This window comes from Melospiza melodia, chromosome Z (genome assembly GCF_035770615.1).
Source record: "Melospiza melodia melodia isolate bMelMel2 chromosome Z, bMelMel2.pri, whole genome shotgun sequence".
Taxonomy (NCBI): domain Eukaryota; kingdom Metazoa; phylum Chordata; class Aves; order Passeriformes; family Passerellidae; genus Melospiza; species Melospiza melodia.
Genome location: NC_086226.1, coordinates 11,977,509 through 12,004,979, shown reverse-complemented (window position 1 = coordinate 12,004,979; position 27,471 = coordinate 11,977,509). Strand labels below are relative to the sequence as shown.

The window sequence follows — 27,471 nt, the reverse complement described above, 5'->3', positions numbered from 1 at the left end:
AATTCCTGTTAAACTAACTTTCTTGATACAATAAATGAATACTTGCACAGCTGGCAGTTCCTGTACACACGACACACTTTTTTTGTCTTGTCTCCTTCATATTTTTGTCCTTAATATTTTGTGGTTTGTGGTTTTTGATTTTTAGGATCCATATTGGAGTCGAATGAAAAAGCCTTTGCACCTGTTGGAGTGTATTCATGTATTACTGTCAGGATATGTACAGGATCCAAGCAGAGTACCTATGAGGTAAAAGGACAGCTATATCCTAATGAATAGTGAAACATAAAATATTCTAAAATACTTCACTCTAGCAATTCCCAAAGCTTTTCTTCTTTAGGGTGAAATTAATATTTTATTCCTAACACTTGTTATTCAAAACCATTTGGTAGAAACTTGTTGAAGTCTGCCTACTAAACTACTTCCACAAAGGTAATTTTCGTCACATCACTGAAGATACTTGAGGAACTGAGAGGATTATTTTGTCATTTTTGGCAATATACTTTAAGGACTAGTTCAGACAAATCTGTTGCAGTGCGTGAAAGTGGGGGAAAACACAAATTGGGCATTTTGTAACTGAAACAGTGAAGTGTTTCATGTACAAATTCTAGAAGCTCTAAGTTACTCTAGGAAAGAGAAGACTAAACATTGGGATAGATCTTCCCCAGTTGTTTATAAGAGGTTGATGATGAATCAGTCTTCAAGACTGAAATTCAGCTTAATTCACATCAGAAAGAAATTTAGGTGTAATAATAGAAAAAGTTTCTAGCGAGAAAGATAGCTAAGTACTTGAAAAAGTTGCCTGCGTATCACCTCTACCTTTGACAATTTTTATTTGAATAGACTATATGAACTTCAGTCAGAACTATCTTGTCTCAAAAACAAAAACCAGAACTACACAAAGTCTTGATAACGCTTCTAAACATAGATATTGCTGATTCTTTTGAAAAATGTACATAAAATATCCCCTGTTCACATACAGTTTACTTCTATCTTTTATCACTTTATTGGTCTTTTATGGTTGGTTGATTTAGATACTCTATTACAACTTCAGTGAATGCTGCCTGATTTTAATACTTCTTTCAATAATACATTGAGATTTCATTATAATTTATGACATTTAAACTGCTAGCTACATTAATAACTTATACATTGACCATAATAATATCTATAGTAGTATCTAAATATTTCACATTGCTATAAACTGTGTCATGCTTTTAAAGTATTTAATATCAGATAAATAGTAATAAGTCATCTATTTTTCCATTATGCCTTAGTCACAGGCATTAGATTTCAAAAATTAATTTCTCTTAATAAATAGTTAAATACTTAAAAGTAGCTGACAGATGTCTTACTGATCCACTATTCCAGTGCAACTCAAAGAATGCTCATGTTCTACTTCAGCTGAATTCTGAGATACAGGATTAAAAAGGAGCTCATGGTTATTCTGTGTTTTGTTTGCAGGCGACGATTCACAAATGTTTGCTTGGATGCTGTTAGTTGCTACCTGGTTGAGCTTCAGTCTATGAGCCCCACACTAATGGTGCAGACTACCATTGGGAATTTTAAATCTCTACAGGCCAAGTTAGAACGGCTTCACTGATTGTCTAATACAAGAACAGAATCATTAGTGCAGGTAATAGAAACTGAAATAAAGGCTCCAATGTTGGCACTGAATTACAAACAAACAAATCCTCAGAAAGAAAATCCTGAGAGAGTTTTCTTCTGCCATGGTTATCAAATGTGTGGCCTGTATTCATGCGCTTCCTAAAAGTATCTACAAATTGTAGAATGTAAATGTGACAAATGGAGTTTCTTTTACTACTACTAGGTTTTTTAACAATAGAAAGCTTTTTTTTATACTGTTGAATTAAATACATTGTGTGATCTTTGCCATGGGGATAAAAATATTTCAAAAATATTTTCTTTTTCTTTGTTTTAAATAATGGGGGAAAGCAAATTATTTCCCCTATTCCATCTTAATATGTTGTATCTTTTAAAATAAATAAAGAAGTCAAAAAATTACTTCTGTCTACTTTTATTACGTGCACACTAACACCAAATTGTATTCAGACCTAGAATCACCTCCCTTCCCTGCTGCCCACGGGGCTCTGGATGCAGCCCAGGACAGGTTTGGCTCTCTGGGCTGTGAGTGCCATGGCTGGGGCATGTGCAGCTTCTCTCTCACATCTCACACACATGTGTGGGGGACCATCTGAAAGGCTTTACAGAAGTCCAGACAAATACCATCTGTATCCCTTCATTTATCCACTGTTGGAGTCACTCAGTCATGAGGGTTACGAGGTTGATCATGCAAGGTTACCCTTGGTGAAGCTGTGCTGGTTGTCCCAAATCACCTCTCTGTCCTCCAGGTGCTTCAGCACAATTTCTAGGAGAACCTGTTTCATGATCTTCCCAGGCAGAGAGAGGAGGTTGACATGTTAGTTGTTACCAAGGTTGTTTTTTCTTCTCTTTCTAAAGATGGATACATTTTCTTCAGTCACCTGAGACTTCACTTGACTGCCATGACTTTTCAGTTATCATGGAGAGTGGCTTGGGAACTACATCAGACAATGCTCTAAGGATCCTGGGATGCATCTCACCAGGCTGTACAGACTTAGAGAAATTCAGGTGCCTCAGGTCATCATGAACCTGATCTTCCCTTGCAGTGGGAAGCACTTTGCTCCCCCAGTTGCCATCCTGCTGTCCATCAACACAAGAGGTGTGGGAAGACAGATTTCCATTGAAGACTGCAGCAAAAATGTGGAGTACCTCAGCCTTCATCAGTTAACAATTTTCCATCACTGTTTATCACAGAGAGGTGTTACACCTTCTCTGGCCTTCATTTTCTAGTTCACATACCTGTAGAAGCCCTTCTTTTTATTCCTTATGTCCCTTGCCAGGTTCAGTTCCAGCTTCTGGAAAGCCTTCCTTACCTCATCCCTACATAACCAATCTTTCTCTATACTCTTCCCAGGTTCCCTGTCCTAGTTTCCATTATATGTGCTCTTACTTCTTTCCTTTTAGTCTGATCAGCAGTTCCCTAAACTGCCATGCTGGTCCCTAGCTTCCTTTGCCCAATTTCTTGTTCCTGGGGATTGCTAGGTCTTGTACACCATGGAAGACCAAAAAAATCCATTGGAATAGGATTTTTTTAATCCATCAGCCTCTAGGTTATAGGCCCAGCATGCTTCCAGTGCTTCACCCTGCTCCTCCCAGTGCCTCTCAAGGCCATGGGACCCCCATCAAAGTGCCTTTGTCCAGACAACAGGAATGAAAAGCGTTGGAGAACAAGGGCATCAATCTTGCTGCTTGTCACTTGCTGAGTGCTCTACGGCACCTTTATTATGAAATAGGATTGCTCTGAAATTTTGCTTAAAGTACATTTCTTTTCCTCTCAACTACCAAATACATTCTGGTGATTTTAAGCCAGCAAATCATTGATGTAATATAAAAATTAAAATACAACTCTTTTTTACCTTGTTAGATGAAAAAAGTGGTGAAATATTAGAATAAGCTTTTCTTCTTTGTCAGTGTTAAAAACTTTAAAAGTATTTAAATAAAAGTAGTCCTGTGTGTCCTGGGAAAAATATTTGCTTCTTTCCATGTAAAATAGGGCATCTTTAAGTATTAGAAGTTACCTTCCGCTAAGCTATGTTTCATACCAAGGAAACCATGCATTTACCCTGGTCTTGTTAGTGCAGTTCACACAAATAATGTCCAAAATCTTGCCTGATATATTTAACTAAATTTCAGTATTTACATAAAAGTATGTTGTGTTCAGCCACATTCTGTAATCTGTGATTACTAGACAGATTTCTATTTTCAGATTTGGAAAAATAACTGAAAAGTTTTGCACAGACACAAATCACAGACTTGAAGTTCAGCTCTTCGGATTTTTTCTCCAGTTAATGGAATAAGGATTCCTCTGGAAATACTGCAAATTTATCAAAGTAGTTGTATTTCAAAGTAATCACAAGTACAATCACTTGTATCACAAGTTACCTCTGATATTTTTCAGATGACAGCAGGTAATTCCAGAATAAACATAACCTTTTATTTTCATAACACTTGGTCTACTCTCAGATGGAGAAAGGATAGGTTCTGTTTCCCTATTTAAATTTGGAGGTGTGTGGAAAACTGGGATCAGAGGGGAGAAGGGTGGGTTAATGCAGTAGATTAAATGAAGGATGGTAATCACAGGGAAGTAACAGGCAAACATGAATGTGAAACATTGCTCATTAACAATATTATCAGTGTATCTTTTACTTTTTTTTTCTTCTGTAGCTTTCAAACAAGACAGTGATTAGGGAGAGGTGGCAGAAGGTGGGAACAAGGGGGAGTTTTAAAGAACAGGTGCTTTAAGCAAATCAAGGGTATTTCTTCAAGGTGATAAAATATAGTGACAGCTTACCCTACTTGTATTTCACCTTGTTGTGGTTTAACCCCATCTAGCAAGTATCACACAGCCACTTCTCACTCCCACTCCCCTTTCCATAGGATAGGGGGAGTTGGAAAAAAGGTAAAATCCATAGGCTGACATAACTGTTTAATAATTGAAAAAAAGGTAAAGCAATAATAACAAAAGGGAGGTAACAGAAAGAGAGGAATAAAACCAAGAAACACAGACATCATGCAGTTGCTCATCATGAATTGACTGGTGCCCAGCCTGTCCCTGAGTAGTGACGGGTTCCTCCCACCCAACTGCCTCAGGTTATATACTGAGCATGACGTTCCACAGTGTGGAAAATCCCCTTGGCCAGTTCACATCCACCCTCCTGTCTGTGCTCCCTCCTGTCTTTTGTGTACCTGCTGGGTGACAGAGCACAGGACACGGAAAACTCCTTTATGTAAGTAAGTACCTATGGTGCAACAGCTGAAGCATCAGTGTGTTATCAACATTGTTCTGCTAAATCAAAAACATAGCACTGTACCAGATACTTGGAAGAAAGTTACCTTTATCTCAGCTGAAACCAGGACAACCTGAATTCCAGTAATTCCTGAATTGTATAGAGAACGCGGATCTCTTACAGCTATGTCTCCTGCTGTTACTCATGCCCCTCATCCCCAAATACTGATGCTGATGCAAATTGTCCCCCACAGCCACTGCTGTGTGCTCTGTTCCCTGTGGGCTGTTGCCACAGGCAATCCATGGTGACTGGTTTTCCCCACTGAGGGAGTTGTGTTGATCATCAAGTTTCAATAGTCTGTTTTCTTGACACATGAGTATTCATAGAACCCTAAAATTATCTGAGTTTGAAGGGATGTTAGAGATTAAATAGCTCAACCCCTCTGCCATATGCAGGGATATCTTCAACTAGACCAGGCTGTTCAGAGCCTTATCCAACCTGGCCTTCAGCGTTAGCAGGGATTGGGGCATCGTCATTCCCTCTGGGTGACCCGTGCCAGTGCCCTCCCCACTCTCAAAGGATTTCTAACATCTAATGTAAATCTTGTCTCTTTTAGTTTAAATCTCTTCCTGTTTGTCCCACATACCCTTGCAAAAAGTCCCATTTTCCTCTATTTTATAAGCCCCCGTTCAGTACTGATTTGCCTCAATGAGGTTTCCACAGAAGTTTCTCCAGGCTAAACAAGCACACTCTCTAAGCCTATCTTCATAGGAGAGGTGCTCTGGCTTTTGATATCGCTACGCTCCTTTGGATCCTTTCCAACTGGTCCAATGTCCTTCCCGTCCTGGGGACCCCCGAGCTGATGCAGCATCCCAGGTGGGGTCCCACCAGAGCAGAGAGGCCGAATCCCTCCGTCTCCCTTCTGACCACGCTGCTTTGAATACAGCCAGGATGTCGGCGGCTTTCTGGACGGCGAGCGAGCCTCCCAGCGGCCTCGCCAAGCCGGCATGTTGGGAGATGCGGGGGGACCCCCGAGCTGAGTGCTGAGCCCGCCCGGGCCACACGGGCAGGGCGGCGGCCCTGAGCGCCGGCACCGTCCCGCCGGGAGCCGCGGGGCGGGTGGGGCCGCGGCTGCGCTCTGCGCCGGCCCGGCCCGGAAGCTGCGGCAGCGGCGGGCCCGGCCCCCTCAGCAGCCGGGCTCCGGCGGGCCAGCGGCGGTCCGGGCACGCAGCTCCTCCCGCCGCTCTGCCCCGGGGAAGGAGCCCGCCCCGGGGGCCGCCCTGAGCCGGGCACAGGCGGCGCGGTTGCCGCGGGTGGCGCCCGGCGGCGGCGGGGGAAGCCTGTGCCGCCCCTCGGTCCCCGCGCCAGGCCAGCGCCCCTGCCCTGCGGTTCCCGATCTCCCGCCGGGCGAGGCTGCAGGACGTTTTCCACGTCTTGTGCATTTGTGGAGTTCTTAACGATGTACTTGCGGCTTCTCTCTCTCAACTCTTTCTGAGCGAGCGTGACCCGCTCCGCTGAGCAGCGCATCGCCCGTGAGCTGCCCGAGGAAGATAGTTTGGAAGTACGGGTTAGCATCAGTTCTCTTTGTGTTTAGCAGGAAGCTGCCAGACATGGTCACGACTTTCCGTCCATGTGGGGAATTCCTCTCCTCTGCACCTACTCCCAGATAACCAAACCTTTTTCTTTTTTTTTTTTTTTTTTTTTTTTTTTTTTTTTTTTTTTTTTTTTACTTCAGTTTCTCTAGAAATGCGTGGAAAAGCCACTATTTGCTTTTCTGGATAATGGTTACCTAGAGGCTTAGTTGGAATGGAGATTAAGCTAGATGTGCTCGTCTCTACGTGTATCAAGCAAAGAAAACCATGGCCCCGCATATCATGGGTTGGACAGGTAGGTGTAAAAAACTCTTTGAGTTTTAATTGTATAATACTTTGCACTTCCATTTGCTTTAGGAGGGTTTAAAAACAACCTCAGGAAGTATTATAAGTAACCTTAAGAGTTATAAAATAAATTACTTTTATCTTACTGATCTGAGTCTGGAGATTTAAAATTTCTCAGGGAAACTTTGCAGAGCCTTTTTTTTCCCCTACCCCAAAGGCTCAGAAGAGCTTAGATGAGACTGGTGTTTTGATGGTTATAGTTTTTCATAACGTTTTTTACAATATATTGTGGGAAATGTGAATGATTCTTTTTCCTCATTTCATCCTGCATCTCTTGAAAGACACACTTCTTAGACTTCTTTCATAAAATCAAACTAAATCTTTTTGTTCTATGATTTGAATTTAAGTAGGTAGCAATTTAATGCTGATTTTCTTTTCTATTGAAGTCACTGACAATTATCTCACTAAATTAAACAGTATAGGACAAGATAGCTAATGTACAATTTTTGCAGTTTTAGCAGGTAGTTTAGCAGACGTACTTTGAACAACTTTTTCATAGTGATTGTAAGATGAGTTTGGTGTTTTGAAACCTGTGAATCAAATTCATCATCACTGTAGGTCCATGCTGGATATAATCTATTGTAAAGCAAATATGCCAAAGAATGAGATTAGTATGACAATTGCTGCCTTATTGTACTTTTTAAAATTATTTTTCCCTAATATTTTTTCTCTGCATGATTCTGTACGTCTGTGTAGAAAACAGAATTTTGAAAAATTAAATGCTTTTTTTATTCTTTCAATAGGAAAAAGAGGCTGTTTTTCTTCTAGATGGCAAACATATAAATGAAATTAACTTGTCATCAGGGAAGACAAAGAAGAAAATCCCTTCACTGCAGTCATTGTTGAAAAATGTGGTTGTCTTAACAACATCAGGAAATGGTTAAGTATAACATCTTACGTACAATAAGCTCAGGTTATTTTATTTATATTTGTAACAGTGTGAAAAGGCAGATATCTAAAGGATCTGCCAGTTCACTTAAAACTGTGGCTAAGATGGAAGAGAAGTAATTTTAAGTAACTTCACAGTAATATCCTTCAAAACTTCTCTCCCCCAATGAACACAGCTGCTTGGTTGGCAGGAATACTTGCAACAGGAGAGCTCTTTCTTTGGAATAAAGATCAGGACTGCTTGAAAATTGTACCAGCAATCGAAGAGTCCAAAAAAGTAGTAGCAGGAGCACAAGGTAGGTTTTTTTCAATTAATCCTGTGAAAAAATGGAATAAAGGGAAAGTTATTTTCCTTTCTTTAAAAGTTATTAAATGAGCAAAACTGTATTCTTACATTGTTTTGCATTTGTATAATTGTTCGCTAGCTAAACTTTGGCAAATGTCATTTGAGTGATACAGGTTTTTAATTTAGTAATCCCTTTTAAATAGTTAATTTTCAGATACTGTAAGTGTATTTTTAATGGTCAGTTTTTTACTGTAAAACATTCCTGACTAGGTTATCAGTTAGGGCAGATGTAGATTTGATGTAAACAGTATATGGATAATTTGAAGCTGATTCTCTGGGTGGGCTTTTATGGCAAATGCTAGCTGGAAAGAATAAAATACAGACACGTATTTGGAAACTTAAGTATCAGATATTTTCTTGTATTGGATAGCATCACTGGTACCAACTTCTAAAGTTAAGTCTTGCACAAGAAATTCTGTCATTTCAGGGAAGATCAGTAGTATATCTTAAGAGCTAAAAGTAATCCATAGTAGAGCACTTAGGCTGTCCCAGGAAACATCTCTAATGGTTGAGTGTTGTGGGAAAGATAATTCATAGGATGCATAGACATGAACATCCATCTGACTTTACTGCTGCCCAAGCCTGCTGTCAGTCGTGAAGCTGGAAATTACAGATACTTAACAGGACAGCTTGGATTTCTAGTTATAGATGAGAAGAGAAATTTACATTCTCTATTCTTTTTAATTCTATGTCTAACAAAGGAACAGAAACTATCCTGGCACATTGTTGTGTTTTGTTTTTTTTTTCCTCCAGAGTGTTTAATGAGATTGTACTTGTATGTATCTGGAGATGGCAGAAAGGTACTGTTAACTACTCCTACAGCATGTACCTTTTTGTGGGAGAGTACAGAGCATGAAAATACAGCCTTTGGTAAAAACTCTCCTGGGCGTTGGACACAAGTTTTAACTGATGAATCAGTCATATTGCCTTCTACTGAGGAAAAAGAAATTGGAGTGGATGCTGCATTCATACAAAATGAGGTAAAAAATAAACCCCAAGGCAATAATTTTATTTCTTAATTAAATTAGAATTAAAAGCTGCAGTGAATTTTGAAAGCAATGTCTGCCTCTTTGGCATTTTGCATAGGCTTAATATTTCAGTTCATGTTCTATTTGATGACAATGTAAGAATAGCCATACTGGATCAGATCAGAGTTTCTGGCCCACTTACATTCTTGCTAGCCTTTACATTTCTGGATGACAACATTGTGTTATTTAATCAGATTTGTAATAGCTGTTGATCTAAATATGTAGATAATTAAAGAGAAATTTGTGTATGACAATCCTTTTGGGGATGTTTTGATCGTGTTCTCTTTTTTTACAGGTGCTAGGTGATTGCTGTTTGTGTTCTTTTGTATTTTACTCTGGCGAGTGTTTGGTGCTCACATTTTTGATTCTTCGATGGCATGAAAATACCTTTAAAAACGTTAGGTAAGTTCAAAGATATCTGAAGTTACAGCAGCATCAGGAATATTTAATTAGTTTTTTAGAGCTGGGATTCAGAGATGCAACTGAACACATTTACATGGATGTTCCATTAACCTATAGTTATAAGCACCTATTTATGTTTATGTATGGATGTTTCTCTCCTGTCCTTTACATGTCCCTTGTAAAATGTGTTTAATACAACAGCATTTATTTACATATTCCATACTTCATTATTATCTCACACCTAGATAACACTGGGAATATTTGTCATTCTATGTGGTTAGTTATGTATGCCTGTTGACACATGAGTTTTAGTTTCATTGTTTTTTGCATGATGATGTTAGAATGTATTTTTCTTGTTTCTTCTTATATTGCTTATATGTATTTTTATTTTCCTTCATTTCTTGTACTGTACAGCCATGAATGCCTTGACTACCTCTTCCTCTTCATTATGTGGATTTATTGGTTTTCTGTTGACCTTTTCATTTCTTTTGCTTGATGTGAAAGTGTGTGTGTGCATTTCTTTATCTGGATTTTTGGGGCCAAGTATTGAAATAGTTGTACTGATGCAACCACTTAAAAATGCTGATGAGTAATAATCTGGAGCACATGTATAGTCCATTCCTTTTCCTGGGTGCACATGTGCCCATGAGTTTAAATGGATATGCCCTCTGGTATATGTTTAAATGGATATGCAGGTGTTATTGAAATTACTTGCCAGAATTTTGCCCTGCACATGATATAGTACAATTGCTTTTGTTATATGAAGTCCTTTTGATACTTAGTAATGATGTCCTACTTGACTGAATCTTCAGTTTATCAGTGGCATGATAACTCCTTTCTGATGCTATATAAAAAATGAAACAGAGCATAATATACCCAGTGCAGAAATGCATATGTATGCATGTATGTAGCTGGCTATACACACCATAGTAATTGCAGCCTGAAATTGTAGCTATATTTCTCAGACATCTTACTCATATTTTCTTATGTCAACTCGTGCTTAGTTTCATTGCTTGCTATTATATTTAATTCATTTTTGCATATTAATCCTTTTTTTTGTCAGTTAGATGACATACTTCAAGGCAGATTTTGTCTTGTGTTTTCTGTCATGTTTTGAATCTTTATAGGATCACAGAATGGTTTGGATTGAAGGGGACCTGTAAAGGTCCCAGAGTCCAACCTCCCTGCCATGGGTAGGAACCCCTTCCACTAGATCAGGTTGCTGGAAGCATAATCCAACATATCATTGAACACTTCCAGTGATAGGTCATCCACAGATTTTTTGCTCAGAGCCACATACTGTTGATTTTCAAGTTCTGAGTATTCCTGTGGTGAATGGTGTTACAGGGTCTGGGAAAGCTGTTTCTGGCTAGAATTCAAGTGCCTCTATTATATGTCATTGATCTGCATGTATTTGCATGCTCTAGACTTATAAATCCCATAAAAATCCCATTCCATAAAAATAAGTGCTCCTAGTGCTCAGACATAATTTTTGAACCTGTGTAAGTACAAAATATTTTTTCATTTGTAAGGCATTTGATGAAAAACAGGTGGGTTTTTTTTTACTAGCTCATGCTTTATATGGTTTTGTCTTGCATGGTTTTTTACTGTATAGGAACAATCCCATTCTGCAAAATGAAGTAACCACTTGGTTTTGTTATCTTTTCGTTGGTATTCAGTTCTTTGCCATACCAGATCCAGTGGGTACAGCAGACTTGTTCTCTTGTTAATTTGGTTCCTCAGTGTGTGTCTGTAAAGTCAAGAGGAGCTCTGCTATGTGCATTTGCAAGAGATGGGCTTCTGCTTGCAGTAGCTGTAAATCAAACTGATCCAACGGTATGTATGACAGTGCATCATTTTAGCTAAGAGTTCCATTTGAATGAAGTGGTAACAAGGATTTAAAAACACAGTTTTGGGATGATTTTAGCACTTACAAGGGGACCTGAAATTATATTTATATTGATATCCCTAGCTAAAAACTTTTACTACAACTCAGTTGTTTATGTGTGGTGTTCAGTTAGAAGTTGGTATGAGATCCTGTCATTTCTAAGCTCTAATACAAAAGAAATTAATTTCAATTGCTGCATCATATCTGCAAAGATTCTTGGTGATTCTCAGTCAAGCCTCAGCCTGACATGTTTTGGACTTCATGATGTTATTCCTATTAATAACTCAGAGGTCAAATTCTAGTGTACTTTTTAATGCTAACAATGACAGAGAAAATAAACCCATTTTTTTGTTGTACCCAGTTGGGATGATGCAATCCTTCAAAGCTCCAGTTGTTAATTATCAGAAAGACTAAAGAAGAGTGGTCTTATATTGAGTGTTTTAGAAAAAAGTTACATTTTAAAAAGAATGTGGAATTACATATTAAGTATATAATAGTCCTTACTTATATTTCAAGTGTAGAATAATGTGTAAAATTCAATAAATGTTCAAATAGTAATAAATAGTGAAACACAATGTCATTTCCATGTATAATGGTGTTACCAGTCCACCAAATATAATGCATAATTTAGTAGTAGACTTTTTTTTTGCAATAATGGCATTGTGATACAAACATTTATGATGTCTTTATTTTTTCTTTCTAGGCAACTCAGGTTTTGTTTCTGAACACTTTGAATTTTGTAACTGTTTCGGGTAGCCTGAAAGGTTGTAGTAGCAAGAGTAGCGTGACCTCGTCCAGGTTCATCAGGTCAGAAAATGACACTGTTTCTGCTGCTGTTGTGGGTCTTTCAGTTTTGTGTTATGGTTGGTTGGTTATTTTATAGTCTGTTTGTTTATTTTATATCCTAACCCTCTGATGCTGAAGTTTGACAGAGAAAAAATATTTTTTACCTGCCCAATTTAGATCTTACTGGGTTGGCGACATGAGTTGGACTCCTGATAGCCTTTTCTTGGCTTGCATGTTAAAACGTGGATGCTTGGTTTTATTGACATGTATGGGGGAATTGCTGACCTTAATTGCTTCTGGATGCTCTGTAGAATTTGGACCAGGACAGTTTATTCCGTTTCATCCTCTAATAACATACAGGTAAAAGGGTTTGAAAAGGTTTATATGTTTCTGTATTCTGGTCTTACCTTACTTTCTATCATATTTATTATAATTTTGCATAAATGTTATCTTTCAAATTCACTCTTTTGCTTTTCATGTGTCCTTCCAATATCTGTTTCTCATTCATAGTTCTCTTCTATTCCTTATAATGCATTTGTCGTGATGAAAATTGACATTGTGACAATGTAAGTACACATAAAGTGATTTGTTTTCCTAAAATGTTTGAATTTATTAGTAACTAAATTAGCACTCTTTTTATGATAAAAGAGGAAATTAAACTTGCCAAAGTACTTAAAGTGCAAGTTTATTTTAATCCTGTGTTATTTCTCTGCTCATTCCTTAATTTTACATATAGAATCTATGTGAGATATTGTAAATAACATATTTGCATAGACAGAAAGTAATTGGTTTTTAAAATGTTGTTTTGGGATTCTCTGGATCTAAGTTCTGGGATTATGCTGCTGGGTGCATGAGAGAGTAGAAGGATCTTTGAAGACACTTTAGCATAAAATGAAAGTAACACAGTCTAAATAGAGAAAACAAAATAGAGTCTAAACTTTATTTTTTTTAATCTTATTAACTTTGCATGCCTTAAACCAAATAGTGTTTGAATATAAAAGCTTGTGAAGACATTCAAAGCAGTATATTACCTTCTTACCCTATCTGATTGAAAAATCAGATACTAAAATATATTAAATACATGAATTATGATGATATATTGAATATATGCAGCCACTTTTTCTTTTTTTTTAAATAAAACAGTGTGTTATGTAGCTAATATTGGAATACCTGTATTATACAGTTTTCTGGAACTCAGTAAGGAGGGATTTCTGTATAATAACAACCATTATGAAAGAGAAGACATCTGTGTTTATAAAATTTTTCTATTGAATATCTGAACGGATGCTGAAATTATAAGATTCAGATTTTCAAGGGGTTCTTTTCTTTCATATATTACTTACTTAGTCTATCCCTTCAAATTTCATCTTCAAGCATTTGTCATACAAAGTACATGCTAGATAAAAAAGTGTGATACAGAAATTTAGACTCTAATTATGAAAAAGTACAGTTACTACTAATGAAATAATACATGGATACTAAAAGCTGATTTTAATTTATTTAAATTGAAAAAAATTGTGGTTGTAGTAAAATACTAGCATCTTGCAAGCATAAATAGTTTTATTCAGAGTGCTCATCCTGCAAAAGGGTAGACACTTCCCTAGGATTCTGAAGGAATTTATTTGGGTAGTAGATTGCGTGGTATTACATGTTCTGAAATTATTCTGTTCATGATTATTACATATGATAGTTGCTTCTTAATTTTTGATGTATTTCTGTTTTAGACAGCACCACTCTTGTTCTCGAGATTCTAGCCAGTCTCTTGGTTCTTCAAATTCTGAACGTGACCTCCTGAAACAGAGATTCTCTGTTGCTTCACACCCAAGACTACCCTACCTCATTGTCTCTGATGGATACATGATAACACTGCTAAGATTTCCTAACAACTTTTCACCATCAGGATTTATGAGATCCCTTTTGCTTGATTCAGCCCAACAGCTTGAAAACGTCCGTCAGAATTTGCTGAACTTCAAGGTAGGGTTTTGAACTATTTTGTAGGTTTTTAAGTGAAAAATTTCAGGTACATGAAAAAGTGTAAATTGAAGACTTAAGTACCTTTGAATTATAAAGTTGTTTATAATTATATATAATATATATAATTATATATATATATAATTATATATCATTAATTATATATAATTAATGTATTTATAATTTTATCATTCAAAGGTACTTGGTCTTTTGTTTATAACCGCATTGATCTGCAAAGCAATGAATACAGATTTCTTGAAATTTTATTCCTTCGATGTCTGGGTGATATTTCAGGAAAATGTAGAGAGGGACAGTTTGGGCTGTCACTATATTATTTTTCTGGGACTGTAAAAGAAACATGGATTTCTATATCTGTGAGTTGATTTGGGATGTTGACAGGTGTTATGCTGTTCTCGTCAACTTTCAGAGTGATGCAGAAAGAGTTTGGAAATCCTCTATAACTTAGTCTCTATGGTAGTGCATACATTTGTCCACTGGGTCTTCAGTCAAGGGTGGCAATTAAAGCTTAGTTAAAGCATTTCTGTTTCATTTTCTGTCACTTCTGAATTGAGCTAAGTCTGGGAGAAGGAAAGCCAGGTCCCTTCCTTCCCTTGAGGGAAGAGGTCCTGCAACTGTTGCTGACCATAGAAGATATAACAGATATTTAGTTAAGAATTTCTGGTTTTGCTGATAAAATGCAGCTTGTCTTCTAATTCAGTTTCTATTCTGATTTTTGGAGGAGTGAACTATCATGGTGTTCCTGCATAAGCTAGAATAGTGGGCAAGGATTTGAGGACTTAAAGAGATATCTTACTAGTAAAAATGCATAAAAACCCTACATACAGGTAAATTTCTATGGCTTTCTTAGGCATCAAGAAAGCAGATTCTCACAGTACTAAAGCTCTCTGTGTGAGAGAATTCTGCTTTCCTAAAGCATGATCAAATGGTAGTTTGTTTCTGTGTAGCAGATGCTTGCTGACCTGTTCTCCCTGTCCATCTGGGACTTTTGAACTGAAGCTTTCTACAACAGTAACCAATTTCCTTGACTTATTTAGAAACTGTCTGTCTTGCAAGAAATTGATAATATATTTTCTGTTATTGTTATTTCTTTTAGTGTAAAAGGAGATCTCGGTACTTACGATCACTGTTGTCTTTAAAGGCCATACTTTTAAAACAAGTTCAAAGTCAGAGTTCTATCTTTTCCACCATTCCGAGATTCTTGGAGGAGGACACAACAGAAATGAACGAGAAAACCATGGATTTACTGGTACTTAATAGCATTTTTCCACTTACTGTGAAATTATGTACGTTTAAGGTATTCTAAATGGTAATAACTGTGGGGATTTAAAAAAAAATAATAACAGGTTTATTTATCTTAACTAGTGTTTTAAAATCATTCAGTATTCTCATTTTCTTTGTAGACATGAGGAATATGCTTATTTTCTCAAACTGGTACTTGATTTTTATTTTTATTTTTAAACAAGTCATTCCTTTCAGCATGTGTTCACTTTTTGAAGAATATCTGACAATATACATATATATCAGTTTGTGGTGTTTCAATACATAGTATGGTTTGTGTTGGAGGACACCTTAAGAATTATCCAGTTCCAGCCCCCTGACTGAGTCAGGAGCACCTTTCATTAGAGCAGGCTGCTCAAAGCCCCTTTCAACCTTGTCTTGGACATATCATGCATAAGGCAGCCACTGTTTCTCTGGGCAACCCATTCCAGAGTCTCAGCACTTTCACAGTAAAGAATTTCTGCCTAATATCTAAGCCTGCCCTCTCTCAGTTTAAAACCAGTGTCCCTTATCCTATCACTATGTGTCCATGTCAAAAATCTCCTTGTCTCTTGTTGCCTCCTTTATGTAGTGAAAGGTGCTATAAGGTCTCCCTGGAAACAAAACACTTTAGCTTCACTTTATAATAAAATGTAACATTAGCTGTTAGATGTACTGCGGCTGTAGGCTATTTTAATAACAGTCTTATTCTTAATAAATACGATACTTATCTTTATCCTGCATTTTAGAGGATTCTTTAATCAGTTCCAAAACCATTTTGTCTTTTGCAAGAGTTGCCCTGTGATCATAGTTACTGAACAGTCTTTCCCAACTTCATTTCGTGCTTTTGAGTTTTGGTTTGTTCTTTGAAGCTTTTGAGCTTTTCTTGAATGACTTTTGTATCTTACAGGAATCTGGCAAAATCTCTGTCTTGTACTTTAGGTTTAATGAAGCATGGAGTTTCACTTTCTGGTATAAAATATGCTGCTGGACTGGCATTATAATTTTGTTGTTAGGTAATTTAATTTGTCTGCCCGGCTGTTTTGCAAATAATACTTAATTTGAGATTGAGATGAAACTGCAGTTTATTAGGTGTACTAGCATTTAAGCAAGGTAATTAAGCATAAAAACTTCATTTAAGAGACTGACTAAATGCTGATTCTTTGCAATCTATATGTGCTCTCTCTCTCTCTCTGTCTCTCTCTCAGTAAACTTGAATTAAGCTGTTGATAATTTGCTTGTCTAATTTAGGACCTTGAAGAAGAATCAGACAATGAAAAGCAGTTTTACAGTACCACTTCCAGCTTCTATAACCAAAGAATCTATTCATCTGTTGGTAAAGCTGATGAAGGCTGCTTAGAATTTGCATCGATGTTTGATACCATCCATGCAGAAGATGATATTGAAGAGAAAGATAAATCATCATTGGAACTATATTCCATTCAGAAAAACCTCCTTGGTGCATGGCAGATAGGGATTTCAAAAAATATGGAAGAGAAGGATGCATTGCTGAATGATACAGTGAACTGCATGATCCATTTTTTCAGCATTGTTCAGTTTGTGAAATGTACTTTGCTAAACCAGGATACATCTTTAAACAAGTCTGTGAAGAGTACTCAATGGATGCATTTTGTCCTGAAATATTTTCAGCAGTGTTTGACTGTCTTGTACTGGCATTCAAGAGCCAGTGTGACTGGGCATGTGGCAAAGCTGACATTAGAAACTTTAAAACTGATGTTTATACAGCAACAAGATCAATTGTTCTCAAAAAACCTTCTGGCATGCTTCTGTCTTTTGAAAATGGTTTCTCACATCCTAAGCAGAGTATGTGTACTACAGTATGAGAATTTTTTTGCCTCTCCTGACGGTAATACTCTTGTGGAACTTGACTCTCTCACAGTGCCTGTTTTCTTAGTTCTCGATGACAATACTTCTCAGCAGTTTAGCTCACTGAAATCTCTACTTAGAGAATGTCCTCAAGTAAACCATGATGCAAAAACAGAAAAAAGGTATGAATAAGCTTTGCATGGGGAAAAAAAATGTAAATTAAAACCAGGTGATCAGGCCCAGCCACCACAGGTTTATGAAAGGCAGGTCCTGTGTGACCAGCCTGGTCTTCTGTGACAGGTGACCTACTTGATGGATGGGGAGGGGGCTGTGGGTGTTGTGGATATTGTCTACCTGGACTTTAGTAAAACCTTTGACATAGGCTCCCACAATTTTCTCCTGGAGAAATTGACTGCTCGTGGCTTGGATAAAAGCACTCTTTGCTGTGTTGAAATGAATTAATGGCTGATGGCTGGGCCTAGGAAGTGGTGATGAATGGAGTTACATCCAGCTGCAGCCAGTTGCTGTGGTGTTCCCAAAGGCTCAGTATTGGGGCCATCCCTGATTAATATCTTTATCAATAATCAGAGTGAGGGGATCAAGAGCACCTTCAGTCAGTTCACAAATAACACTCAGATGGTGGGAGTGTTGATCTGCTGGAGGGCAGAAGGGCTCTGCAGGAGGATCTGGACTGGCTGCATTAACAGTCTGAAGCCAGTGGTGTGAGGTTCAAGTACCAGGTCCTGCCCTTGGGTCACAACAGCCTTGTGCAGCACCACAGGCTGGGGTAGAGTAGCTGGAAAGCTGCCCAGCAGAAAAGGACCTGGGGATGTATGTTGACAGCAGCTGCACGTGAGCCAGTGTACGCCCAGATGGCCAAAAAGGCCAGTGGAATCCTGGCAGCAGGACCAGAGAAGTAACAGTTGTTCTGTACCTGGCGCTGGTGAGGCAGCGCACCAAGTCCAGCCCCAGGCCCTGCAGTATCTGAAAGGGTTGTCAAGCATTGGACCAGGCTGCCTGGGGAAGTGGGCTGAGTCTCCATTCCTGTAGGTATTTAAAAGACGTGTAGCTGTGGAGTTTAGGGACATGGTTTAAAAGCGGGATAGGCAGTGTTAATGGTTGGAGACAATGATCCTAAGGGTATTTTTGAGCCTAAGTGGTTCTGTATGATGGAACAAAAATTGTATGAGTTAAATTATAATGAAATATCCATTTGATTTTTTTGCTGCCTTTTACTCCATGGAAGGGCATGATAAACAAAGCATGCAGATTAAGGCTCAGACCTATATTTGAATATAGTTTGGTTATGGTGACTAAACTATAACTGCAAACCAGTTTGGAGATAACTGATGAGTTGACAGCTGACACCAGGCCTTGGCAGTGCAGCATCAATCCAGATATTAAACTTTAGATGCTTTAACTGTCTCTTGTGTGTTTCACTCTTTCCTAGTTGCAAACTATCTGGGGTAAGAGTCTGCTCATATGCAGTATGTCAGTGATGTCAATTTAGTCAGCAAAGTTTATATTCGTTATGGATGTGGTGTCTCAGAGCAATAAGAAAAACCCATTTGTAGAAACTAATTTACTTAAACTGTCAGAGCTATTTCTTCCCCCACATAAACTTGACTGAAGTGTGCTGTCCAACTTTAGGGAAAGTATACTGTTGTCCCTGGAGTATTTCTATTCCGCAAAACTCCAGTGAATCAAAGAGTGCTGTTCACATGAGCAGGCTTCTGCTTTCCAGAGATTTAGAACTGAAGTAGCATTGTAACTCACAAATTATTTCCTACTACAGTAAAAGGTATTTCTTCAATAATCCTTAAATATAGTACTATGTTCACTGCAAATCTCTTATGTAAGTTTCAGTTGTCTCAGAGAAGATAATCCATATTTTGGATTAATTGTGCTCCATGTGCTGAGCACTGTGCATTTGACTGTGTTAATTATGAACCCAGTTCAAGATACAGATGTGTTGCAGTTTTATGCAAGCTTTTTCAAGTCTCTAGCAATGTGTATTTGCTCGTATTGTTAAACTTACTACATATCTGAGCTGGTACATCTAATAGGACTGTGCTAGGCAACAGGGACTAATATATATTCTGCATATAAACCATATTCTGCAATCTTGGTTTTTTTTTGCTTTTCTGTGTTATGCTTTAATTGTTTTTTAATCAGTCTTGTTTAAAAAGATACTCATACCTGTTCTGAGGTTTCTTTGTCTGAGATTATTTCATTTCCCCATTGTTTAGCTAGCAAAGGGATTTATTTGGGCGGTGTTTAGTTCTTAAGGTAGATTGCTGTGCTTAAGAAAATTCAGAAGAAATAATGGTTTTTTAGTCAAAAATGAGGCAAAAAGAGCTTCATTTTTTTGCCTCATCCAAATCAAGAAAGTGGTTGATATAATTTATTTTTGGGTGCATAATGCAAAATAAAAGAACATAAGAAATTGATGTAGGCAACTTTGTTAACTCTTGCCTAATCTCATAATATTGTACTTCTTGAATTACAGGTTGACTGTACTATGGCGATTATTGTATAAGAAAGTGGTTTGGTATCAGGTGCAGCTAAAAAGAAAAGTGAGCAAGAATGCAGAAGAGGTTTCCGTTGTCTCATTGCTTTTAAGTCATATACAAGCAACCATCCAGTCTTCAGGAGTGAAATTAGAACAACATCTGAGGATTAATTCTGTATCTGGTTAGTAAAAATGTTAATTGAAAATTAGGAAAATTAGGTCCAACTCAACAATCGGTAACTGACTACCAGATTTTTAAAAAGTGATCATTTGGACTTCTCTTAAATTCTTATCATTAATTCTGTCTTAAATACTTAATGTCCTGGTATGTCTGTAGATTGCATTATAATTTTTAGAGTTTGTTAAGCTAAATAAAAAGACTGAATTTACTCTGGCTTGCTTTTAGCCATGTCCTAAAGAACCTGAATGGAAGATTTTAATTTTCATCTCCTGTGTTGTTTCTTCTGAAGTAAATGGGCATCACAATGTGTCCCTTACTGGATTTCTGTGTTGAAAGATTGTTCACTCCATGTGATCATTGTGGACATGATCATGTTGTATTCTTAAATGTAGTCAGCTTCAACTAAACATCTTAGTGTAACCTAAGGTGCTTGGTAATCTAAGCATATTTATTTTCCAAACAGTATACAGTTGTAGCCTCATTTCTTACACTTTACTGTCCTATGTTCTACCTTCCTTTTGACTTCTACATTACTAAGCCCAACTTCCCATTTATGTCTCCCTTTACAATTCTGTTCCCTTGCCATGTTCTTGATCTCTCTCCCTTAAATGACAATTCTAACTCCAATTCCTACAGTGCTCCATACAATAAATTAGCTCCTCCTGGAGGAGAGCTCATACTTTACTTGTCCTGGCAAGGAGTGTTCAAGGTCATCTTCTCTCAGATGCTCAAAACTTAGACTTAACTGTGAGAATAGAAGTTTTCTGGGGGCTAACATATTTTGTTCTGCTTTCAGTAAATGTCTGATGCTGAAAGAAGAGTGTATTTTTAAATATAAAAGTAAAGCTTTTAATTTGTTAATATGTGACTTTTATAGGTGAGGAGCAGTTCCTTTTAGGCTCATACAGAGAATCTCTGGACATTTGGAAAAGATCTCTTTGTGAACTCAAGACAAATGGTAAGGGATAAAATCTTTGAGGGTGGAGGGGGTAAGCTGTATAATCATTTTACATTTGTGACTCTGTTTGCTCTTCAGAAAGAGGGGGTGAGATGCATAAAGGGTGCATATTTGAAATTAAGATGGGATGAATAGAAACCAGTCAAAACTTAAGTCTGGTTGCTCTCTGAGAAAATTCTATGCATTTTCATTTTAATACCAGAACTTTTTTTGCAATTATTAAGTACTTGGTATAGGAAAGCTCTAGATAAATTTGTGAGCAAGAAAGAGACAAAGAAAAACAGATGAAGAAAAATCAATTCCTTCAGTAGCTGTAAAATTAAAAGAATTAGTGTTTAGAGAGTAAAAAATAAAATTTAAATCAGGAGTTTTTGTAAGAGTTGATTTGAAACAGATGTACCAGAGTTTCTTTTCCAGGCATCATGAGAAAATTTTCTCCTGGTTGTTAGAATAAAGAATACTTAATTGAGGAAAAAATTCAGAATATTGGAGGCTTGGTGGGTGTCTAAGCAACTCCACTGTGGTTCAGGCACTCTTTCTTTGAAGGCAAGACTTCCTTAAGCTCTCCTGTCTTTTTCTGTGTCTTAACAGTTATGCATAGTATTGCTTTCAAAACTGCCATTATCTCTAGAAATACAAATGTTGTGGATGAGCATTATCTTACTAGGGACATAGAGGCTGTATAGAACGATCATATCCTGAAGTAGCTGCTCCTTATTTCTACTGGTCAAAGTGTATAGTTTATGTTGATGTGTTTCTGGAGAGAAAAGAAACAGTACTTTCATGTGCTGCATCTCTTTTTGTGTTTATTTTTTCTCTTCCACTTGGACTTGTACCTTTTTTAAATCTTTTAATGCAGGAGGAAAAAGAGCATGTTTTCTTCAGCGTAGATACTATCTTGCAATATTGTTTTGTCACCTGTATCAATATAACCTGTGTGAAGCTCAGGGACTCTGTGATCATCTGGTAAGAGAGATTCTAAGGCGATCACAGCTCTCCACAAGTCAGATGGAAGAATTTTCTGGTATGTTTACATTGCCTAAAAGTGTGATAAGGTATGTTGACACTGTTTGAAGAAACTAGTGTCTGATTTCTGTGCCCTCACATGCATACCTGATAGATTTTGACACTTTTCACTGTACACAGTTTTCAGTGACTTTTTCTGATCCTCAAATGATATTTCAGCTGCACTTGTTGGAATATGTGTTTAGACAACTCTCATTGTCTACTAGTCACCTGCTAAATATTTTTAGACTCAAATAATCTCAAAGAAGGCATTTGAATAAGAAAAATAAGGGGGAAATTCTGTGGTTTGATTTTTTAAAATAATAATAAATAATATAATACTATTTATTATAATAATATATTATAACATGTTGTTATATTAATAATATATAATACAATAATATAATTTATTATTATTATTATTAGTATTAGTATTAGTATTAGTATTAGTATTAGTATTAGTATTACTATTAGTATTACACAACGTGAAGAAACAGCAGATTCTAGTTTGGTCACCAGTCCTAATTTCACAGTGGGATGTTTTTGCAGATGCTTGTAAATTTTTTTTTTTACAAAGTCTGAATCTAAGTGAAATCTGAATTTCCAAGTTTGAAGAAACATTTTTTTTTTTTACTCAGTGCAGGTCTAAATTTAGATGCTAAAGGTTCATCTCCGATCATTAAAAACTTAGTTGAAAAGTCTTGTAATATTAGTATAATGCGTAATTAGTGTAAAAGATTAAGCTCTGTAAGTTCTGAAAGCTTGTCAAAGAATTATGTAAGTTTGCTTGTTTTAAAAAAATATTTTATAACCTGTGATTAAATAATTTTAGCATTCATATTTAAATAATTCTTATCGTAATGTTTTAATTTGATTTTTCTTTCTTTTAGATATCAAGTATTTTCAGCATGAACTATGGATGGTAACCAGCATTCATACTGACACTGCCATGGCTGTGATTCGGTCCATGGCACGATTCATGGCTGCTTATTTCACAAAGCAGCTGCTCTATATCTTTCCTCCCCACAATGTTGACATCCTTCATCCACTTCACATCAAACAAGGTATTTCCTATACAAGCTGTTCTAGTTGCTTAAATCTTAAATTTTTTTTCATATGTATCAATGATGTCTGTTATGCTTTAACTTGATCAAGTTAGCTTTTCAGTGGGGTAGGAGACAGAAAAATCTAAGGATGTCTCAAAAAAAATGTAGCCGATATAATTTTTGTTCCAACAAATAGGATCATTTAGGTTGGAAGATACCTGTAAGATCATTGTGTCCAGCCATTAACATTGCCATCCCACCACTAAACCATGACCCTAAATACCACAGCTTCACATCTTTAAAATACCTACAGGAATGGAGACTCAACCCACTTTCCTGGGCAGCCAGGTCCAGTGCTTGACAAACCTTGTAGAGAAGCTGTTTTACCTGATATCCAGTCTAAACCTCCCCTGGCATAACTTTAAGCCATTTCCTCTTCTGTCACTTGACACTTGGGAGAAAAGATGGATCCCAACCTGACTACAGCTTGCCTGCCTTCAAGGAGTTGTAGAGTGATAAAGTCTCCTCTGAGCCTCCTCTTCTCCAGGCTAAACATCCCCAGCTCCCTCAGTTGCTTCTCATAAGACTTGTGCTCCAGACCCTTCCCCGGCCTTGTTGCCCTACTCTGGACTTGCTCCAGCGCCTCAGTGTCTTTCTTGTACTGAGGAGCCCAAAACTGACCCCAGCATCCAAGCTGACCTCACCAGTGCTGACTGCAGAGGGACAATCACTACCCAAGCCCTACTGGTCACACTATTCCTGATACATGCCAGGATGACCTTGGCCTCCTTGGCCATCTGGACACACAGTGGCTCATGTTCACTTCTGTCAAGCAACATGCCCTGGTCCTTTTCCACTGGACAGCTTTCCAGGCACTCTTCCCCCAGCATGTAGTGTGGGCAGGGGTGGTTGTGATCCAAGTGCAGGACCTGACACGTGGTCTTGTTAAATATTATACAGTTGTCAATCCAGAACCCTCTGCAGAGCCTTCCTGCACCCTGTCGTAGAAGGAGATCAGGCTGGTCAAGCAGGACCTGCCTTTTTCAAATCCCTGCTGGCTGGGCCTGGTCATGGTTGTCCTGTCTGTGTCTCATGATGGCTCTCAAGATGATCCATGACTTTCCTCTGCCTCACAGTTAGGCTGACAGGTCTGTAGCTCTCCAGACCCTTCTTCCAGCTCTTCCTGTCGATGGGTGTCCCTTGTGCCAACCTCTGGTCAGCTCTACCTCCCCGGTGAGTCAGGGCTGTGGGCAATGATGGAAGCTGGCCCAGTGGGTATTTCCTCCAGCTCCCTCAGTGGATCCCATCCAGCCCAAAAGGAGTGTGCATGTCTAAGTGGTGTATCAGGTTGTTGACCATTTTCCCTTGGACTGGGGTCTTAATTCTGTTCCCCATTTCTGTCTTCCAGCTCAGAGGGCTTGTTACTCAGAAAACTGGTTTTACTGTTAAAGAATGAGGAAGGGAAGGCATTAAGTCCCTCAGTCTTTTTATCATCCTTTGTCACAATTTTGCCTAAAGATCTGGCTCTGACTGGCTGTTATCCCCCAAAAGTGGGATAACAGCAGTCCTGAAGAAGTACTTGAACCTGTGATCTAGTGTGACAACAGCTGAAGAGCCAGAGGAAAACATTTTTTGCTTATCTGACAGTCAAAGTCTTGGAATCCAAATCCAAATGCTTCAGACACCATATTGTCAAAGCAAAAGGGAATGCCAAGTTGCTTGGCATTGAATCCAGTAGTACTTGTTAGTTTAAGTACTGCTTCTCAGCTTATTTGTGAGAATTACTATTTATCACAGTGAGTGGTTTCAAAGAGATTGCTTTTAAAGATTTCCTTTGTTAGGAAATTTTTATTTTCAGAGCTACTTTTTCAAACGTTTGTGAGAACAAAGAATTGTTTGGAAGCATTTTAAGTACCCTACCAGTAAGTTGATATTATAATGCCACATATTTTTTTACAAGAGTAACTTACTTTTATTGATTAGGTTTTCTGTAGTGTATTTGAATACATTGAGTCTTTTTAATGTTTCTGTACTACAGCATGCCCTGGTACCTACTTCATTCTTCATGGTCTCTTGAATGCTTTATTTGGACAGCTTTCAAGATAAAACCTACAAAATAAAACCTTGATTTTAATACTTGATTAGGCAAAGATCAATGTACATGGTGAGACAATTAGTGTAAAATTACATTGTGCAAGTTGGATTAGTGTGAATAATTACTTAATCTCCTCTAAGTATTGCCATGGTCCGAGCAAAACAGAAGCTGTGAGAGAAGCAAATGACTTCTTAGAGTTCATGTTGATCAGCATCTCTCCAGGAGAACCAGGAAGCAAAACCTTGAAAAACAAATCTAAATCTGAACAAAAAAGGAGATAGTAAATTTGTCTGAAGTTTGTATCTATATACTATCTTAAAATCAAAGAATCACTGAATATTATGTACTGTTCTTTCTCAACAATGCATTTTAACTTTCAATCTTCTGCAATAAGCACAGTGTGTGCAAACAATATGGGTACACTAGTAAAACTCTAGGAATTTCCATTTATCTCATATCCATTATGTTCCCTCTGGTATAACCTACGGGTATAAAGAATATTTGCAAATGATCCGTAAGTGTGATAAAGTCTTTAAGGTGAAAAAACCCAATCCCACGAGTTTTGCACTTGCTTTTATATCCAACATTATGAAGCAGGAAAATAGCCTATTCTGAACACACTCTTATACCATGGCATGAGCTGCATCTGCTGCTGCAGATGCACTTCCATAGTATACCTCTAATAAAAGTAAATTAATAATAAAAGAAGTTGTACACTGTAACTAATCCACAAGCAATGTGAGCAAATGAATCCTAGATTATTCATCTGATAGCATGAGGATTTATGTAGACTTTAATATGTGCCTTTCATGTCACAGACTTACCTCCTCGAGTCATTCCACTGCAACACTGTTTGGTTACCAGAGCTGTCAGGGACCAGAAGCTTTCATCTGTGTGGACAGCTGAATATGCTCTTGATTTGTTCCTTATTGGTGGACTTATTCCAGAGGCTGTGTGGCTAGCACAGACACTTGGGGACTGGAAGCTGTCTGTGTCAGTTGGTTTGGCCTACCAGCTGTATTGTGAGAACTCCGAGGAGCTCTCAAGGTAAACCTGCAGTTGAAATTAGTATACTATTTTTTGTTACATAGTTATTTCTGTGAAGTTTATTGTGACCAGCTGTATATATAGCCTCAGAAGTTCATATTCCGAGATTCCTACTAGGTGTAGAACTTAAGATGTTATGGTTAGTTATTTTGGCATAGATACTAGTTTAACAGACCTTCATTGGATTATGTATGAATATGACTTTGTTATTGATGAGCAGTTTCTTGTTATACTTTCAGAATGAGAAAACCAGAATGTCACCTGCCATTGAGCTTATTACCAATGCAGACTTTTCAGGAAAAGTTACAGTCTTTGTTAGGACAGCCAGTAACTTCTGAAACATCAGGACATATTAAATACAAGAAGTTCACAGGTACTTCAAATGAAAAATAATTGTGGTTATTTTTCCATGGTATTTGACTACGTATACAGTGTTATACACTGTCTGAGAAAGAAACAATTGCTTTGTCTTCTCCAGTGTGTGTATTACTGTTATAATATACTCAAGCCCTTTAATTTCGTGAGGGTGTGTGTTTTGGCTTTGATCATTCCAGAAATGAAATGAATTATCACTCTTGTCTTCTCATTTCTATTGTCCAAACCTTTATTTGACCATATTTGATATTAACTTATTTGGAAGAAAACGGAATCTTCATTCCAATAAATAAACAAAAGAATTTATGTGTTAATATGTATGGGAAGTATCATCACACTTGAAATTAGCTATAATAAGAGGTTTCATTTTGCCTTTTCCTTTCTGATAAAGTGAATCCCCAGGTCCAGCAGCTAGCAGGGCTAAGAATGTATTCCCAGTAGGCACATATACAGCATCCATGTAGGACTGGTCACCTACAGAGCTGCTCACCACTCACAGAGGCAGCACCAACAGTCCTACCATCCTTCCCTCTCCTGTTGGTCAGGGTTAAGATTGGCACATAGTACAGTGTGTGTCACTCCAGTAGCTAGGCCATTGGCAAGACCATTAGCTGAGTAGATGGCCAGCTAACCCAGTTGCTTAGTGTCACAGGTAGCTTATGTCTGTGTATGTAAGCCCCCAAAGCCCCAGCCCCTCTCTGCTTTCTGGTGCTCAGAACTAACTCACAACACCCACTCACAAGCACCCTCTTCCCCCACACGCATACACTGTCCATGCACCCCCACAGCAGCTGGCCTGGAGCATACAGTCCTGGCAGTATACAGGATCCAGCAGGAGTTGGTCTGGGCTCCTCAGCCTGTCCAGGTGCCTGATCTTTAGAGACACACACATACCAATGTACACACTGTATTTCCGGCATGTGGTCATGGCTCCCTTGGTCTCCCCTTGTCTTGCCCTTAGAGACATGAAGACACAAAAGCAGGTCTCTCACTTGTCTCTGTTGGCGTGGTCTTCACTGGACCCTGCAGATCCTGTGCGCTCCTAGCTTAATAC

General features: G+C 37.9%; 2 protein-coding genes across 11 annotated transcripts in view; both read left to right on the top strand.

Annotated features, from left to right (window-relative positions):
- Positions 1–2,022, top strand: part of NUP155 (nucleoporin 155) — a 28,780-nt gene extending 26,758 nt beyond the window's left edge. For both annotated transcript variants that reach the window (XM_063179894.1, XM_063179895.1), the window contains 2 exons: positions 146–246; positions 1,462–2,022. In XM_063179894.1, coding sequence (XP_063035964.1) covers positions 146–246; positions 1,462–1,600 — 240 coding nt within the window. In that variant the 3' untranslated portion in view covers positions 1,601–2,022. The remainder of the gene's footprint in view (positions 1–145; positions 247–1,461) is intronic.
- Positions 2,023–6,221: 4,199 nt separating this feature from the next.
- CPLANE1 (ciliogenesis and planar polarity effector complex subunit 1) overlaps positions 6,222–27,471 on the top strand; it is a 60,906-nt gene continuing 39,656 nt past the window's right edge. For 7 of the 9 annotated variants that reach the window (XM_063181325.1, XM_063181320.1, XM_063181324.1 and 4 more), the window contains exons 1-18: positions 6,222–6,414; positions 6,583–6,734; positions 7,528–7,663; positions 7,849–7,968; positions 8,772–8,998; positions 9,342–9,448; positions 11,128–11,284; positions 12,040–12,143; positions 12,300–12,482; positions 13,847–14,096; positions 15,208–15,360; positions 16,623–17,380; positions 19,708–19,892; positions 20,769–20,849; positions 21,709–21,873; positions 22,745–22,918; positions 25,814–26,042; positions 26,282–26,415. In XM_063181325.1, the coding sequence (XP_063037395.1) occupies positions 6,654–6,734; positions 7,528–7,663; positions 7,849–7,968; positions 8,772–8,998; positions 9,342–9,448; positions 11,128–11,284; positions 12,040–12,143; positions 12,300–12,482; positions 13,847–14,096; positions 15,208–15,360; positions 16,623–17,380; positions 19,708–19,892; positions 20,769–20,849; positions 21,709–21,873; positions 22,745–22,918; positions 25,814–26,042; positions 26,282–26,415 (3,244 nt within the window). In that variant the 5' untranslated portion in view covers positions 6,222–6,414; positions 6,583–6,653. The remainder of the gene's footprint in view (positions 6,415–6,582; positions 6,735–7,527; positions 7,664–7,848; positions 7,969–8,771; positions 8,999–9,341; positions 9,449–11,127; positions 11,285–12,039; positions 12,144–12,299; positions 12,483–13,846; positions 14,097–15,207; positions 15,361–16,622; positions 17,381–19,707; positions 19,893–20,768; positions 20,850–21,708; positions 21,874–22,744; positions 22,919–25,813; positions 26,043–26,281; positions 26,416–27,471) is intronic. The other 2 variants (XM_063181317.1, XM_063181323.1) reach the window with 2 other exon arrangements.